General features: G+C 39.1%; 1 protein-coding gene across 1 annotated transcript in view; it reads left to right on the top strand.

Moving 5' to 3' along the window:
- The first annotated feature begins 15,171 nt into the window (after positions 1–15,171).
- rhpn2 (rhophilin, Rho GTPase binding protein 2) overlaps positions 15,172–19,431 on the top strand; it is a 31,869-nt gene continuing 27,609 nt past the window's right edge. Inside the window, exon 1 of the mRNA XM_029428582.1 lies at positions 15,172–15,237. Within this exon, the coding sequence (XP_029284442.1) occupies positions 15,172–15,237 (66 nt within the window). The remainder of the gene's footprint in view (positions 15,238–19,431) is intronic.

Here is a 19,431-nt window from a genome sequence, read left to right on the forward strand (position 1 = left end):
CGTGTCTTGCAAACTCCCCCAACTTTACAAACAAATCTAACTCTTCCTTGAAATTTCATAAGTATTAGCCACCTAGTAGTCTGTTTCCCCCTTGGGCTGCTGTCATTTCAGCCTCTGTCTATTCTTATAAAGTGGAGGGTCAACAGTATACTCTTCTACAAACTTCCCACATTATACAATTCATTGAGTTAACAGTCAGATGCTCTTTATTTATTTACTATTTTCCTTTGTGTTGTTGTACACGTGCATTCTGTTTTTCTGAAAAAAATAGAAAACAAGGCAATTACAACAAATATCACTGACAGGCTGTGTGATGAATACAGAAACAAATATTGTTGTTGAGTTATATCATTTGAATAGATAAAAAACAGGACTATGTTGGAACACTGCTACTCACCATAAAGTATGGGGTTCTGTTATGAGCAAGTCTGGTTATTAACACAAATTAATGATAATAATATGAATAAAACTATTAATATTCATAGAAATCATAAATAGGGGTTAATGATAAACGGCACTACAATTAAGTAGTAGTATTAGCTCAAAAATAAATTAACATGGCTATCAGAAGGAATGAATAATTATCCAAATGATTCATTATTATATTTAATATAATATTTTATTATATTAATTAGTATGACTTAATTTACACAAAGTCACCTCTAGGGGCACCAACTTTAAAACAAAGCCAGTTAATGTATTCTCATAAAATATACTAGACATGAATTAGGAAATCTAAATAATGATTAAGCAATTATAATTATAAACAAAATGACCATATCAGTAGCTAGTGAAGGTTGAAGGATTTTGGATTTATTTGAAAGTAGAGGTTGGCAATACTCACCGTTGTACAACATTAAACAAACCAGCATGTATATTCCAAAGCATTTATTAATAAGGTAATACACAATGTCAAAACACACAATATCTAATACTAAGCAATCAAATGGGAATATGTACACAAATGTGAGAGTGTGTGTGTGTGTGTGTGTGTGTGTGTGTGTGTGTGTGTGTGTGTGTGTGTGTGTGTGTGTGTGTGTGTGTGTGTGTGCGTGCGCCTGTCGGGGGGGCGCTGAAAATAATGTGTGTCCGGTCCTGTGAAAGTCTCTATGTGCTCTACGTACGCGTGCACATACGTGTGGAGAACAAAGGGGACATATGAAGAAGGAGCTTTGAGTCCTTGTCTCTGTGTCAAAAGGGCACATTCACAAATTATTGTGAGATCGTAACGTGTATGATAATGGGGCCGGGTTAAGAAGATGGTTAGTGTGCATGGAACTCTGTCTGTCTGTGTTTTAGTTTCATCAGCTGTTTTCCCACTTAGGTGCGAAAGGGTGGCGTCAGGTTGCAGGAAGTGAGGGAGGGTCTTGACACAAAAGATCTTGGGAAATTGAGACCAATAGCTCAGTGAATGCACTTATGCACTCAAAACAGCAAGCGTAGGTACCGAAGTACGCAAATTGAGACAGAGCATACGTTCATTATCTAAGTGTAGCATTTGATATATACGACTAAAATATATGACCTTATTATGAACCGAAAAACAAACTTCCATGGCCTCTGCCATTTGTGAGAATGTCAGCAAACACTCACTAGCATTAACATAGCAGGTAACTTAACTCACTCCAACAGCTCCACCTTCTCGTCTAAATATGCTCAATTCTGGCTCCAAAAAACAAGATGGCGACGGCCCTTTGAGGCTTCAAAGCTGTAATCCACAAACCATTGGGTGCCCTACACCCCCACTTACTGTGTCTGATTAGAGCTCTTCTTAAATTTGGTTGGGAGTGTAGGCCTACTGCTCAATGCACATTTCCCTCACTGCAGTAGGCCTTTTTCGTATGTATTTGTATGTAGTAGGAGGAAGGTACAGGTGTAATCAACAAATATTAACAATGGCTGCATTACAATTATGTGTGCCCATTTTAGTTGCCTGGTGCTGTTTACGCTGGCTCACTGGGAGGCTTACTGGAACACTTAGTGATGCAAGGTAAACAATAGTTTTGTGTGTCTTGTCGAAGTTTAAAATGAGTAATTAAGTAATACTTGGAGTCCTATTCTTTTCCCAACCAAATTTTGATGATAGAGTAGTGTTGTTGGAGTTACCAGCACATGACTCTTGCTTTGTGTGCAGCCCAGGGGAGGTCGCCTGGTCTCCTCCTCAGAAAAACTTCACACTCATACCAATTAGCTAAATAGGCATATATGTGCCAAACAGACAGAGAGAGTGAAACATTACCCCAGAATGATTAATTAATTCCCCTTTGGTGAATTAGTTTTCAATGATTACTTCCTGGTTTTCCATAAAGCCCCCTGGTTTTTTATATTTTAGAGCCCATGGGGACACGCACAAACACACATACTCATGGCAGACGAGTGCATTTCTGCGCATTCTTTACTGTTGTATTATTTCCCCATCTGTATGCTTTGGTAATGCAAATTAACCAAGTTTAAAATGAAAATGTTTGTGTCATTCTTATAGTTTTTGGCGTCCTTCCTACCAATAACTGTTTATGGGTATTCATTAATTTATTCCTGATCCTAATTTATTCATTAATTTATTCCTGATTTTTGAATTGTTGATTTTATTTAATTATTTTGTTTGTTTATATAATTTGCATTTCTATTTTCTTTTATTGTACCTGGGAGTCATTAAATGTATTTACTTACTGGAAACGCTCATCGATATGCCATGATCTATTCATGCAAAGTAAACACCAGAAATAGGAATGTATTGCGTTGTTAAATTCAAATAATTTTGTTTCATAAAAATTCAACATGAAGGGGCTTTAATAACCAAACCTTCTCTATGAACTATTAAGGAAGAGTCTGATGGAGACTTAATAAGTAAGTTAATAAAAGTTTATTAAGCCAATAGTAAACTTTAAGGTAACCATAACCTGAACCTGCATGACTGGCACAGACTTGCAAATAAATGATTTCCAGTAGATTGCCTGTTTTAAGATTTGGAGGGATGAAACCCTCTTTTTAATGGTCACCAGCACACAGTGAAATTTGTTATCTGCTTTTAACCCATCCTAGTACCAGGAGTCTAGTATTAGGAGCAGTGGGCAGCTCATAGGACAGCCCCCGGGGAGCAATGGGAGTGAGGGGGGAAGGGGGATGTCCAGTGCCTTGCTCAAGGGCACCACAGCAGGGCAGGAGGTGAACTGGGACCTCTCCATGTAGCAGTCACACTCCATTTTTTAGGTCTGGTCAGTGACTTGAACCAGCAACCCTACAGTTCACAGTCCACAGACCAAGCCCCTACTGACTGAGCCACTGCCAGACATGCAAGGTGCATTGCAGGTTTAAAAACAATCCTAGATCTGTCCTATATCAACAAGTTGCTTCTGAGTTTTATGTGCGTTTGCAATCTCTTTGCACTACCTCCTTCCCTGCTCATATATATATACACATACATATATATATATATATATATATATATATATATATATATATATATATATATATATATATATATATATATACACACACATGTATATATATAAATAATATATATATATATATATAAATAAATACCAGATAGATGATACGTTAAATGATAAATGGTAGAGAAGAAGAGGTAACAGATTGTAAAGACTGTTGAGATGATACATCAGAGAGGAAAAGTATAGAAGCTTAAGATGGTAAAGATAATAGTGATGATATGATTGGCTTTTGTTCTTTTGATGGTTTTGTGTTTGTTGACTCCGGCTTTGAATCATCCACAATTCTGAGGCCACATAGACAGTAAAATAGATACACAAAGTGAGAGGAAATGTTTGTCTGTGATTCTTTAAAAAATTTGCCTGGCTCAAAAGTATTGAAATATTAAATATATTGCAATATCATTTTTTCCATATATTTATGATTTTGGCGACCTCAGATTTCTTCAATGAGTGTCACATACGTGGTTTTGAGTGAAATGTCTCATAACTTTGGGGATCTCTTTCCATCAAGTCAACATTTAAATGTATCAATACTTTTCTTTGTGACCTGTACCTGCACAAGTAATGCCAACAGCCTCAGCTGCACTTCGTGCTAAATAGCTAATATTAGCTAGCTAACATGCTCAACTTTCTTACCAGTTCATCTTATAGGTAACTGAAAGCTTTCTTGACTTTTTACAGTAGCAGGTACAACTTGATGGGGAAAATAAATAAACAATATTCTTCTCTTTTGAGTGTGGACGTGAAGAATTCTACCTCTTTGAGCTTCCTTCCCGCTTGTTTCTTCAGAATAATATGCAATTCAATATTCAATATTGTTGATAGCGTTTCCCTATATATTTCCATCGGGATGAATAAAGTATCTATCTATCTATATGTGTCTACAGCCTTAAGCAGAGAAGAATAACAAACATCACAAAAACACACACTCACACCACACCACTTCATCTACAGTTTAAGGAGTTAAGTTGTTAAGTTGCGGCAGGAGAATGCTAACACATGCACAATTAAGTTGGAGTGCCGCCTCCCTCTCCAAAAAGAGGCCCCAACAAAGAGAGGAGATACTTTGTTGGCGACAGGAAGGCAAGCTGAAACACTGGCTTCAGTGTGATGGCAGGAGGAGACGAGGAAGAGAAGGGGATGGATGGGAGAAATAGCCAAAATACTGTGGTGGGATAAGGGGAGGAGTTGTGCTGTAAACAAATACTTCACAGCTTTTCAGTACAGTGGCAGGAGGAGGAAGAGGAGTGTAGAAGGAGCAGAATGGTGGAGGAGAAGCTAGAGGACAGGGAGAACAGAAGGAAGAGGAGTAGAAGAAATAAGTGGAGCATAATGAGAGAGGAGGAAGAAGAAGAGGCAAGGGTTGGAGGGTGCAACGGAGGATCAATCAAATTATTTGTGTGTTGATAAGAAGCTTCTTCTGACCCCAGGAAAAGAGGTTTATCCATTGACCTGGATGCATTTGACATCATCTGATGAAAGCCCACTCGACCTGTGTTCCAATTAAGAGGCTGGATCCTACAAAGTCTGCTCAATGAACTGATAAGTCCTGTGCCATTTTAAAGACTAATCTAAATGCAGCCAAGAAATTGTCCTTTGTCTACATTTGAGGGAATTTACTGTTGTTTACTGTAATATCAGGTATTATAAAGCTTTTGTGGCTTTACTACTAGTAAACTTTGTTTGTGAAAAAGTAAAAGAAAACAGTAAAAGACACACCTGCTGGCTCTTAGGTAGACATTAGAGGAAGAAGATCCTAAAGGAGGAAATATGGGCGAAAATAATGATTTATACCATAAATAAAAAAGAGATTAAAGAGGAGTCTTTTTTAATCTGATATTTACTATGTATTTGTTTTTGTACAAACAAATTGAGCAATTGAAGATATGTTTTGGTTATGGCAATATTTTCTTTTCAATGCTACACATTTACCTACGGAAGCCCTAAGAGGCAAAACTTCTGATGATCCAGGTTCTAAGTCAGATCTAAATAGTTTTGTCTCCTGTGTTTACGATTTAAGAGCAGGTAAAAAAAAAAGTCATAGGCCATGTCTTTGAAAACTGATGTTAACCGTTCTAATATCAGATTGTTAGGGTACATTTTCCCTTCGATTTAGGAAAGCTCAGTAACTATCATCATCTTCAACCATCATCGCAATGATGTAACCGGAAGTCCATAATTAGTTTTAAAAGGGTAGGAAGGTTGATTTGTATTGTGTTCCACTGTAGTATGGCCTAATCAATGGATGTACAGCATGCATTTGAATTTTAAGTTTTTTGTATTTGATAGGGACGATGGTATTTAACATAGTTCCAATAGAGAACATGAAACTGATGTGCTGCACAGAGAGTTTATAGCTATAGCTCATTTTCAACTGTTGTCCCTAGTTGGGCTTTAACGTGTAGTTAAAATATACAGCTTTCAATTTCATAAAACAGCAATACATACTGTTGACACACTGATTAGTATGTAGCAAGTGTCAGAGGCAGAAATGGCGAGAGAGAGGAAACGACAAATAAAACAAAGATGGAAGGGGAGATAAGCGTTTCAAAGGAAGAGAAAGCGGGTCGAATGTTGGGCGGAGACTACAGACAAGCAAAGGATGAAGCAATGAGAGAGCCGCAGCAGGTAGAGAGGGAGTGGTGGAGGGAAACATAAAAGGAGGATGGCGGAAAGAGGGGCAGAAAGAGAAAGGAAAGAGAAAAGGCCATGAACCCAACACCACTTTACAGCCAAGGATAAACTATCACTCTGACTCATTCTCTCTTTCAATACACCCTTGATCTATTCTTATTGTAGAGCTTCTGGAGTGCCTGCTCAAATGGTTTGTCATACTGCCTGCACCACACATCATTTGTTAACAGGAAACCCAGAGTTCTTGCTGTTGGGGAGTAGAGCTGCATAGCAACCCTACAGCACTTCCTGTTGGGCCGGGGGTTGAACGGCAGTGCCTGTTGTTCACTGCAGTGCCCCCTCTGCCTTTAGAAAAGCAGCCGGAAAGCAGTTCACTTACAATCAGCTTTGTGCTTCGTTGTGAGGAGAAGAGAAATGAGCGGAAAGGCAAAGCACCCTCAGTTCACTTCACCCTTTAACACACAGAGATCTCTATATGGTTTAACTAATATGGGTCTCTGAGGGCCGAAAGTTAGATTTTTTGGAATGATGGTGATGATAGCTGAGCATTGCTATCAGTATTCAGTACCTTTAAATGTGTCTGTTTGCATTTTTCAGGAAAAAAAACATTGTAAAATATTTAAAGCATGTGTTGGTGAAGTGGACCCCCCCTTTTCAGAAGAAAAACACAGTAAAATATGTTGTAAATAGAAAATACGCTCAGTTTTTCACCACACTGCAGAGTCCTACGATTATAGGAAAAAAGCTTAAAGTGGTTTTATAGCCATAACTGCCGACGCCTGCTGGGTTAACTCACATAAACTTGGTTAAGGCCCTGTCACACATATCCGTATAGCAGAAACGTATATATGAAAATTTGAGTCCAAATACGTCCAATCTTTCATCGGATCAGAAAAGTGAACGTATACAGATACGCGTGTCTAACCTATTGATAGAGTGTCACTTACTTATACAAAATGTATCAGACGAATGCCCAACAAATGCATACCTTATACAAAAATATGGCGTATACAAAATATCGGCAACACGCTGGTATACGTTGATATAAGGTAAGGTATAAGTAGTATCCGTTAAGAGCACGCTGTGGTGCATTGTTGAACTCATACGAAATATCTGCAATAGGTTGATATAAATTAAGGGTAAATTGCGATCGTTTGAAGGACGCAGACGATACGCCAAACATGCCAGACATACGGCCCTGTCACACAGTTCCTTATGGCAGAAACATATGCTGAGGTATATGAAAATTAGCTCAAAAGTCCAAATACGTCCAACCTTTCCACAGCGTGAGTCGCCAGCAGAGCATGTTCTAAAAATAGCACTAGTTACCATGAAGCTCTATCTAAAAATTGTATTTAATTGTTTTTAAATCAATAACACTTGAATTATTCTTTATTTTAAAATGACAATATTGAATATAGAATTTAAAAAAAAGTTTATGTATACTCTGTACCCTGTCTGGGTTTCAATTCCACGCGAAAGCTAAATCTCCATTTCCCTCCTCGCTGAGACCAGCTAGCGGGAGCAGCTACGATGGGGCGCGAGGTGCGTTGTTTACACTAAACATGTCAGAAAAGCGAAAGAAAATGAACCATGTTCACAATGATTGGGAGGCAGAATTATGTTTTACAACAGTGAAAGAAAAGTGTGTATGTCTCATTTGCGGGGCAACGGCAAAGCGGCACATTGTGGAGACACTTCGGTACGTGTCACAAAGCTACCATGCTAACTAACTAACTAACTCCCCACCTGCAGCACTGCGGGCAGAACAAGCCGTGAGTTAAAGCTTTGGACAGCAGCATCTGTTTTCACGAGGCCGGGGAACAAGTCACACAAAGCAACGGAAGCTTCATTTAGAGCTGCACATTTTAAATAAAGAACAAGAAAGTCTTTTCGGACGGAGAGGTCTTGAAAGGTGCAATGATGGTTATTGAAAACACTGTTCAAAGACGAGAAGAAAGGTTCCGATTTTACAAAGTTAGTGTTTGAACAAACAGGATATGATCTGAAGATGTGACAGTTAATGATTTCCTGAATTTTTTTTACAGAAGTGATACTTTGTACTAAAATATAACCGGTGTGATTTTTAACAAACTGCTTCAAATGTGCTCATTCATACAAAACTGTCAATAAAGATATTTACAAAAATATCAGATGTGATAACTCTGACTTTCAAATGTTGAATAGATTGAGAACATAAATAAATAATGTTGCACGTTTAAATATATCTGTGTTTCCTACCATGGTAAATCATTGTTAATAATCATTGTGAGGAATAATTAACATTAACATGTGATCAGACAGTCTCTTCACATATATGAATATGTATTATTATTATTATTATTATTATTATTATTATTATTATTATTAATGATAATATTATCATTAAAGGTGAACCGTGCAACTATATTATTCAGGAAGTTTGTCTCAAACAAGTAGCCCTTTGTATTATTCAGCACCCTTGAAGTAGCTCTCAGTATCAAAAAGCTTGGTGACCCCTGCTCTAAATGGAATCTATAATGTCACAGGTATATTTAATAATAGTTCATAATTAATAAGGCTTCACTCTACTTGGTGTGTACATCCCAGAGCCCTGATGTTGTGCATGCTGGCTCAGTGGCATGACTTACTGGGACACTTAAAGGTACCTTGTGGGTTTTTGTATAAACATGCACACACAGTTTTTACTTACTCATAACACATTGCCAGGTTGATTAGTTTAAATATTGTGTAATCTGCCTTGCAGCCTGATTATCAGTGCAAAGAGAGGTTATTATAATAATAATAATTATTATTATCTTTATTTGTATAGCACCTTTCATATAAGAATTGTGCTTCACAGCAAAAACATAACAATTAGTACAAGGACAGAATAAGACCATTTACAGTACAATCATTACAGTGTTGATGTAAATGAGTCTGAAGTACCATTATAAAAATAGCAGAATTAAAATAGTATAAAATAACATTGGCACACCATTCTTGTAAATGTTTTAAACTATCAGGGCCATATTTTGAAAGCATGAGATCAACAATGGGCCCCTGTGGCCCTTCAACTGGTTTACTCCCTTTGCTACCCATTCCTGGTAGTCTTTATATTTACGTTTACAGTGTCAACCTCTTTATTGACCTTTTAACGTATACAACACAGACGTCTCCGTGAGTCCAGATTCTTTTGGCAAAATCTTGGTTAAAGCCCGCTTCATAAACAAACCCCTGTTTGTTAAGTTTTATGAAACCTATCGGTTGAAGCCAGTTTTTCTCCAATATATTCTTTAATCTTTCACTTTTCCACTAATTGTGTAAAGAACATGTAAACACATTTATCAGAGAAACCTCTTTTTCCCATGATAAAACAGTCTATTTGATCTCAAGTTTTTCAAAAATACACACTCTGAAAATGTATCCTAGTTACCTTTGCACATTCAATGTTAAACCAGTAATAATTCACCATTAAAAGGCTAAGATAAAAATATATTAAGTATCACTATTAAAAGGCTAAAGTAAAGAGAAATGTTTTTAGCTTACTTTTAAAGATATTGAGCGAAGCTTGCCTCCCTAATGTCTGCAGGTAAAGTGTTCCATAGCTTTGGTGCATAATTGCTAAAGGCTGCATCCCCAATTTTCTTTTGGATGTTTCTGGGAACATTTAATAAACCAGTAGTGGATGATCGTAATGTTCTTGGGGGCACATAGTTGATTAGAGAGTTGGCAGTGTAACTTGGTGCAGGTTCCGTTTAGGGCTTTGTATACAAGAAGGAGGACCTTAAAGTCAATTCTAAAAGTTACTGGAAGCCAGTGTAGAGCGGCTAACACTGGTCTCTCCTCTTGGTTCTAGTCAGCAGCCTCGCTGCAGCGTTTTGGATGAGCTGAAGTCTCTCCGTTGTTGTTTTTGGAAGGCCGGTAAAGAGTGCATTACAGTAATCGAGTCGGCTTGAGATGAAAGCATGGATTAGTTTTTCAGCATCCTTTTGATTTATAAATTGTCTGATTTTAGCTATATTTCTAAGGATGGAAGAATTATGTTTTTGTCACCTTTTTTATGTGGGATTTAAAGCTTAGATCTGAGTCTATGATAACACCAAGTCTTGTGACTTCAGGAGTAAGTTTCCCCATGTTATTCAGCATCATCTCTCTTTTTGTTACAGGACCTACTAGTAGGATTTCAGTTTTGTTCTCATTTAATTTTAAGGAATGATTCATCCATTTATTTATTGCTGACAGACAGGTGGTGATGGAGTTAATAGCTGTAGCATCATTTGGTTCAGGGTGTGGGAGAAGTTCGGAGAAGCTATGGAGAAGGACTTTCGGTCGGCACCAAGGTGCTTCTGGAAAACCATCCGGCACCTCAGGAGGGGGAAGCGAGGAACCATCCAAGCTGTGTACAGCAAGGGTGGGACCGTGCTGACTTTGACTGAGAAGGTTATCGGCCGGTGAAGGAGCACTTTGAGGAACTCCTGAATCCAATTAACACGCCCTCTATGGTAGAGGCAGAGCTGGAAGCTGATGGGGGATCATCGTCAATTTCCCTGATGGAAGTCACTGAGGTAGTCAAACAACTCCACAGTGGCAAAGCCGCAGGGATTGATGAGATCCGTCCAGAAATGCTGAAGGCTTTGGGTGTTGAGGGGCTGTCTTGGTTGACACGCCTCGTCAACATTGCGTGGAAGTCTGGTACAGTGCCTAGGGGTTGGCAGACCGGGGTTTTGGTTCTCCCTATTTAAAAAGGGGGACCAGAGAGTGTGTGCCAACTACAGGGGTATCACACTTCTCAGCCTCCCTGGTAAAGTCTAATCCAAGGTACTGGAAAGGAGGGTTCGGCCGGTAGTCGAACCTCTGATTGAAGAGGAACAATGCGGATTCCGTCCTGGTCGGTTTTGTCCGGATACTCGGCAGTAAGTCGGACTCGTTTCCAGTGAATGTTGGCCTCCGCCAAGGCTGCGCTTTATCACCAATCCTGTTCGTGATTTTCATGGATAGGATATCGAGGCGTAGTCGTGGAGGAGAGGGGTTGCAGTTCGGTGACCTGAGGATCTCATCGTTGCTCTTTGCAGATGATGTGGTCCTTATGAGCCTTTACCCCAAGTGAAGGAGTTTAAGTACCTCGGGGTCTTGTTCGCGAGTGAGGGGACGATGGAGCGAGAGATTGGCCGGAGAATCGGAGCAGCGGGGGCGGTACTACAGTCACTGTTGTGACGAAAAGAGAGCTGAGCCAGAAGGCAAAGCTCTCAATCTACCGGTCGATCTTCGTTCCTACCCTCACCTATGGTCATGAAGGCTGGGTCATGACCGAAAGAACGAGATCACGGGTACAAGCGGCCAAAATGGGTTTTCTCAGACGGGTGGTTGGCGTCTCCCTTAGAGATAGGGTGAGAAGCTCAGCCATCCGTGAGAGACTCGGAGTAGAGCCGCTGCTCCTTTACATTGAAAGGTTCCAGTTGAGGTGGTTCGGGCATGGAGAGATTACATCTCCTCACTGGCCTGGCAACGCCTCAGGATCCCCCAGTCAGAGCTGGAGGATGTGGCCCGGAGAAGGGAAGTTTGGGGTTCCTTACTGGAGCTGCTGCCCCCGCGACCCGATCCCAGATAAGCGGTAGACGATGGATGGATGGATGGATTATTTGGTTCAGCAGAGATGTACAGTTGTGTATCATCCGCGTAGCTATGGAAGCACACATTGTGTTCTCTAATGATGTCCCCCAGTGGTAGCATGTATAGGGAGAACAGTAATGGACCGAGGCAGCTCCCTTGTGGAACTCCATAGTGGGCATCATGCTTCTCTGACACATGATCTCCAAGCCTGACAAAATACTTTCTCCCTTTGATATATGTTCTGAACCAGTTTAATACACAGTCAGAAAGACCAACCAGTTTTTCTAGACGATTAATTAGGATGTCATGGTCGATCGTGTCAAATGCTAGGTCTAGCAGGATAAGAATTGAGACCTTGTTTGTGCCAGAGTTTAGTCTGAGGTCACTAATTATTTTAGTCAAAGCAGTTTCGATACTGTGGCATGCTCTGAAGCCTTATTGTGTGCATTCACTACACACTTGCAGTACCATACACATTTAGAGCATAGAGTTATAAATAGTTATCTATAGTTATTAGAGTTATAAACAAAACTACAGAAAAAACACATTTAACTTATATTTCAAAGAGAGCTTGGACTTCTTGAACTGTGGAGATGTGATCAAATAAAGCACTTCCTTCAACACAAACACACTACAGGGTGAAACAGGCAGCCTGTCAAACAAATACATAAATGTGAACTGGTAACAGTAAAGTGGAATTAGGTTGAATTATTTGAAGAAAGCAAACAGAAAACCACAAGAGGAAAGCAGATCGTCCAGTAAAGAGTAGAACGATAAATAATGGACAATGTCAATGCTCAAATATTAATCTCTACTTCCATCTATTGGCCAATGGTGTGTACTACAACAACCGCCATCGGTCAAATCAGCAAATGTTTTTGTATTTTCCCTGATGTCAATTATCAAAACTGGTCACAATTCATTTTCTCTTGATCTATTATTATGGTATTATACTAAATATAGTGATTGTATCAGAACTACTTTACAGCATAAATTGTTGTTACACTCTCTTTACGTGGCTCTATATTTTCCTAATCACAGATACTGAAACTCCTACACTCTTTTACCTTAGTTTTGCTATACTTCTGTGCAACCAAAGTCCAGACCTCTGTAATCACATTAGAAGTATAGGCAGTGTTACTTACTTTGTCACTTCATGTACAATTTTTCAGACCATCATGTTGATGTCAATGTAATTTGTCAAACATTACAAGCAACACATCTTGTGTTGATGGATATATTTTCTGACTGTGAACAGAAACGGTTCATGTGCTGACTAAGTGACACAAACTTGCTCTTCTTGCTTGTTTTACCCCCCCACTTGTCTTCATGAGCTAGTCACAAACAAAACCAGCTCGACCGGTATGGTACAGGGTTGTGACATTTTCTAGCTCAGTACTGTCGGAAAGTGTCACACCTGAAAAGAGCCATCTCCAATCCTAATGTTTATTGTGACACATTAAGTTTTCTCGGCACAGGAGTATAAACCGGTAATTGTACAAATGTGAATGTCTTTATTGAACTCTAAAACAGTAGTTCTGATTCACCTCAGAGGTTTTGTGCTGAAACTGATTTACTTGTGTGGTATTAACAACAAAGTGATAGTTATTTAATGAACTGCTTTTTCAGATATGAAAGCAGAAATTATTTCAATATGAACTTTTAAGATTGTCCCAATATGACTGACTTTCAGTTTTAAACTATGGTTCTTGAAAGGCTCAAGTGAAAGAAAATATGTATGAGCTTTTGTGTTGTTTCTTGAGTCAAAAGGAAACAAAACTATTCAACCACACAGATGTTAAATGAGGCGAGGAATAAAAATGTCTGGCTTTCAGATGCAGAACTGTCCCAGACGAAGACAACCTTGGTCTAGTTTACAGCCACTGCAACACCCTCGTTCTCATGGCTCCACCGCTGTTTAGTTGTTATCAATAATCCTCTCCTGATATTAATAAGCACCTCTTTCACAAACTGGAGTGTAACCTGCTTTCCAACTGGCAAAACCAGCCACACACAGGCAGATGTCTCCTCTTGTTTCACCTCTGACACAAACAAACTGATGTGCTAAACACTTAAAACATAACGCACAGTTGAGGTACCTTTAAACAAAGCACTGCAAATTATTAATGTTAGCTCAGTGGAAGAGTTCAGTTCAGCCACTGATCCTTTCACTGCAGTTTAAAGGTCATCGGTGTTGCATCGATCTGTGACTACCTTTCCGACCATCTGTTTTTGTCCCCACATTTGGCTGATGTGCACACCCTTGTCAGTGTATGACCTTTGTCGGCAAAGGAAAAACATGCTCAACACTGAACAGTGAAAGTATTATCAGAATGAAAAATTCTCTGCGTAGGTTATTTTCAATTAAGTCTTTGCCTCATAACAATGCTAAATATTTGCAAATCTTGTCATACCACTCATACATACAACTCCAAGAAATATATTCTTGAAATATATGATATGGTATTAAAATACATACATATTTAAATTCATGCTCTTCAACATATTGAAATACTGCAATGTCAGCCTCAATGCCAGAGTGCAGGAATATGGAAAGACAGATTTGATGCAAAACCAGGAGCTTCCTTGTGGATTTCAAGGAAAGCAGCCGTTTTGCATAATTTTGTATAACTGGCACGTCTGCTATTTGCTCAACAAAATTAGAAAAATGCCATAAATGAAAACTACTCCGCAAGTGCCCTTGTCAATGTTTTTGTTTGCTTTACAATAAGGGAAAACAGATATAGAATGGACTTAAAGATTAATAAGAAATAAAGATAATGCATAAAGAAAATAAGATGAAATAGCACTAGATTGAAAATAAAATCCACTGGATAATAACAATATTAAATCAGTACCATTCTTATTAGGTCATTCTTTTTAAAGCTGTACATTAACACATTATCATTATGTAGCCTATAATTAGGCTTTTATCTCAGTGTGTTTGTGTTTTTCTTGTATTCTACTTTCAAAATTAGCATTTTGATTTAAAAAAGACCTTAAGGTCATATAAAATGTAAAGATTTGAACAAAACCAGCAGTCTTTTAACTAAGTTATTTTAGCAGTCACTATTATTAGGGATAAACGGCGCACCAGATGGTCCAACTTTAGCGACTGTAAGCAAGACCTAAGTCGAGGTAAAACGTCTATAACATTTGTATCGGTGAACAACAATGTGGTAGCTTGTTAGTCATGTCTCGCCGTCTTAAGTAGGCTACTATAACGTTAGCAGAGTTCATAACCTGAAGGACACAGGTGCTGGCGGTGAGATTTTTTGGGCTGTGAACGCACCACCCATTCTTTCTTTTTTTCCATTTGGGCGGAGTTTCTGGTTCCTGCTGGAAAAGTCCCTGTTTGTCTGAGCAGAGTGAGAGCAGACACATTGTTGGAGGAGAGAGGATACCCACCTGTAGAGCAGCAGTCGCCTGGTTTAAATACAGTTTTAATAAGTTGCTGTTCCTCGGAGAGTCTCGGAGTCAGAGAGCCTTCAGGATGACGGACACTCTTTTACCAAACGGCATCAAAGACAGCGGAGGAGCCGGCAGCTTCTTCAGAAAGGTGAGTTTTGTTTCTCTTGTTTAACTAAATATATCCGTCTACGTCATGTCGGCTACGTTTACAGGGAGATGCCAGCGCACATTTTTACAGTAGAAAGTAGTCAAATAATGACTTTAGCTTACTGTTAGCTGACTGTTTCTGACATGTTACGGCTTGACTGGAGCTTTTACATGTTTTAATATTTTTCTGCGACCAAGGCATTTAACGGAGCCCTCATCATATACTTATATTGTATTTTTTACTGGCTGCTTAACTACTGGTCTTGTCTTGCTTTTTAACTACAGGATATACATTAGCTTACCCATTTTATCACAGTTTCAAGCTATATGCTACATTAACTGACTGACGAGGGAAACTTTATTTTGTAGTATTAAATACAATATAACATAAACGAAATCGAAGGTGTATATAAAACACCAAGTAGAGAAAACTTAAAGTAATATACACTTTGAAATGTTCCCTTTTATAAAAAAAAAAATGGTTTAGTCTTAAATTTAGCCCAATACTGCAGCTCCTGAGGTGTCACCACTGTCGGTTTCAGCTGTGTGTGTGTGTGTGTGTGTGTGTGTGTGTGTGTGTGTGTGTGTGAGAGAGAGAGAGAGAGAGAGATCGCTCCAAGAATAGTTGTATCTCCTACAGTTACTGATAGCGAGAGAGACTGCAAACATCCCATAATTCACATCATCAGTGCCCTGCTGATTGTGTGACAGAGGTGGGATGGTGAGTGACATTTAACAGGAAGTGTTGTGGTTGAGGGATTCCTCAAAAGCTTTGTGGATATGCCTCTCTGGTAAACCTAGGTCAGATTAGCCTCATGCCTTAGATAATCACAACAAATGACTGTTGTGTTTAAGGGAACATTGTAAGGCCTCTAAAGCCCTCACCTTTTTATTGATTAACTGTATCTTACAGTTGCACACAAGAGAGCCGCTCTGGATAACTGAATCAGCTAAACGATTGAAATGTAAATGTGAGTGCCTGGTTATCTAAATTGATTGATCAGATAAGAGGACTATTCACCCTGCCGGTGTTTGTATTGAAGTTAACGCCTTTTTCATCATGCAAATAGACCGATGAGTTATCATTATTTAAGTAATTAACATTCACTGAATAGGGACCAGGAGAAACCTCTCTAACCAGTTTTACGTTTCATGTTCCTGCGACTGTTACATTTTTAAGAGCTGTGAGTGTGTCTAGTTTGAGGCTATGAGAAAAACACTTGGCAGTGGTTGAGTGATAATGCGTTTTTACTGAGTTCCCAGTCTGCCATGCTGTAGTCCATGTCTCATTCCTTAACATTTGTACTAGTGTCCTCAACCAGAGTGTTTTTATAGACAAGCTTGTTTAGATGGGCATCTGAACAGGACCTTTGTGTCTTTCAATCCCCCGAATCCCCCTCTGAACGCTGTCTGGATTTAGGCCCTGTGCTGCACTTCCTGTGTCTATATAAAGGTCAGTGGGAGCCAGAGTCTGGCACTGCCACAGGACATGATGGGAGAATATGGAGCCTAATACCTCAATCACAAACTGTTTCCTTTACTACTGTAGCACACATTTTAGAACTTAACTCATCTTACTTTCTCCTTCATTCTCTCTACATTTTCATTTTCATTTCCTCTGTATTTCTCAGTGTTGAACACTCAGGAGTCTTTACTCTCATTGCAGAGACCCTTCTCAGTCTAAGAAGGCCTGCACTTCACTGAAACCACGAAGCAATGAGTTTTCATTTTGTCATGTTAAAGAGATTTGCAATTTGAAAACTTTTTGGTTAAATGTTAACCAAGTGGAGCCAAAGATGATCTTTGCTCCCATTTTCTGTGCCCCACTTTCTCATGGGTGAAAATGGGTTTAATGATTTACAAGGCCGATGCTCCGGGGAGCTGTTGTGGTTCAGGGCTGCCTTCCCAGCCGTCCACTGTTTCACCTCCAGCTGGCTGAGGTCCGACTGGTAGGCTGCAGGATGGAAAGATGGTAGAACAAAAAGCCGACTCGGCATGATTCGTCTCCTTATCCTCCTCGGCCAACGAGAGCATTGACGTAGCATCTGGCCCGAGGCCGTCCTTCAGCCAGACCACAGACACAAATTGACAACATGTGTCCTGGTTCAGAAACCAGACAAGCTCCCTCAACTTGGAAACACACTTAGATTCCCTTAGCAGGTTTTGTTTTGGAAAAAGACAAATGAGAGATTCAGCTATAGGCATGGAAAGATATGAAAACTTCACGTCATGATTATCCAAAGTAAAGTAAATGCGATTCACGCTATTATCCCAATCATCTTTAAATTTAAAAGACCGTTAAGAAAGAGATAGTTTTTTTATTGCATTACTGATAGAATACACATTATTTTAGTGAAAACAATCTTAAATAAGGTAAGCCTAAATCATGAGGTCCGCCTGCATTTAATTTTGAGCAATCTGTCAAAGCGCCACCTCAGTAATTGGAGTAGATTCAATGTATGAAGTCAATTTGGGAACATACATGAATTAAGCTTGACATTCACGTCATCATGAAGTGGTGTGAATATTGATATGATATGAGTATTTACAGGGTGAACAAGCAATTGTGCGTCCATTATTTCTGCCAAAAGTGGATAGGGGTTGTAGACTCTGCTTGGCCGATTGCCAGTCTTATAAAGCAAGTATCCCATGAACCATTGCTCTACATGTTCTTTATGAAGCCCCGGTTATACAACAGCAGAATGATTGGCTGTTTGATGGAAATGATAACAGACAGGACTGTCTTTGTGTTAGAGAGAAAGGCTGTACTGTTTGGGTTTGCCAGGGAGTAGTGAGTGGTTCAGTGGGTTAGGCAAGGCAGTAGCATAGCCAGAGCTAGTGGTTCAATTCCATGTGTCACTTGACAGTTGAGCTCCATGAAGGCCTGTCAAAAAACTACTTTTGTTGGATGATATATTGTCTAAGAAATAATTGCGATAAACATTATTATTGTCGTTTTAAGACCATTTTATGCCACTGACATAATTATAACATAATAGCATAATATTGCAAATACACCTTTCAAAGAGCAATAAACTTTTAATTCTGAAGAATATTCAGACATTGAAATTGGAAAAAAAATGTTTTTTTAAATGGAATAATAAATGAAACCATACAACCAAAAAAATTAACTAAATGGACTCTGGCTCTGTTAACAAAAATGTTCAATGTCTGCGCAATGTCTAAGTCTCATAACATTAGGGAAAACCCTGCTATTTATTCAGGCATCATGTTTGCCAAATGAAAACACAACTGGCAATATCTAGGTCAGCAAAAATCACAGTCCTCCATATATTGTACAATAAGTTGATGACATAAAAATGATCAATTTCATGTCCATATATTGTGCGATAACGTAATTATCGTGATCGTGGCCTAGCTCTATGAAGGATTACTTTTTTCAAGCAGACAGACAAGCTGGAGACAAAGTAGTAAAACAATGTCCAAGAGAATCCAAAACACAAAATTCATAATGTATAATCAGTTTACCAGAAGTAGTTTTACGGACTAGCCTTATTGTAATTCTTGCTGATGAAACACGACCTAATGGTCACTGAAAAGAGTGGCGTTGCCACGTGGAATCAGGATCATCACTTTGGAATGCATGGGTTGAAGTTTCATAGTGTGCTGCATATAAAAAATGGAAACGGAACATACTGATATGGTTACTATCAATCAATAGCCACTCCCTTGTTCTTTAACACAAACATACACCTCAGTTTCTAATTTAATGATTGCCGTGACAACATACTATAAGTCCACGCCCTCTCCAGACGTACGCTAAAGGCCTCGCCCTGCTGTCATTCTAAGAATAGCTGCTGCTGCATCCGGCTGGGACACGCCCCCCCGGCAGCCTCGATACGGCTCTATTGTGTAATCAACAAGGCTCTCATTTGTGTAAATGGTTAATCATTACACTCTCAGGTCACTGAAGTGTTTGTACAGGAACACCCAAGTGACTACAGTGAGGTGGTTGTAGGAACAAAATTCAGATTTAATGTGACTCATGTTGCAACTATTTGACCTGAGATGTTGACATTTGTACTTGAGAAGGACACTGTCGCTAGTTAGTCTTTTACAGGAGATTTCTAGACGAGCAGCAGGACTCGGATGTAAGTGTAAAAGATGTGACAGCTGATGTAGGGGCAAAACACTCACTCACAACTATCAGCAATTGTTTTGTTATATAAAAACA

This window comes from Cottoperca gobio, chromosome 3 (genome assembly GCF_900634415.1).
Source record: "Cottoperca gobio chromosome 3, fCotGob3.1, whole genome shotgun sequence".
In the NCBI taxonomy this organism is placed as follows: domain Eukaryota; kingdom Metazoa; phylum Chordata; class Actinopteri; order Perciformes; family Bovichtidae; genus Cottoperca; species Cottoperca gobio.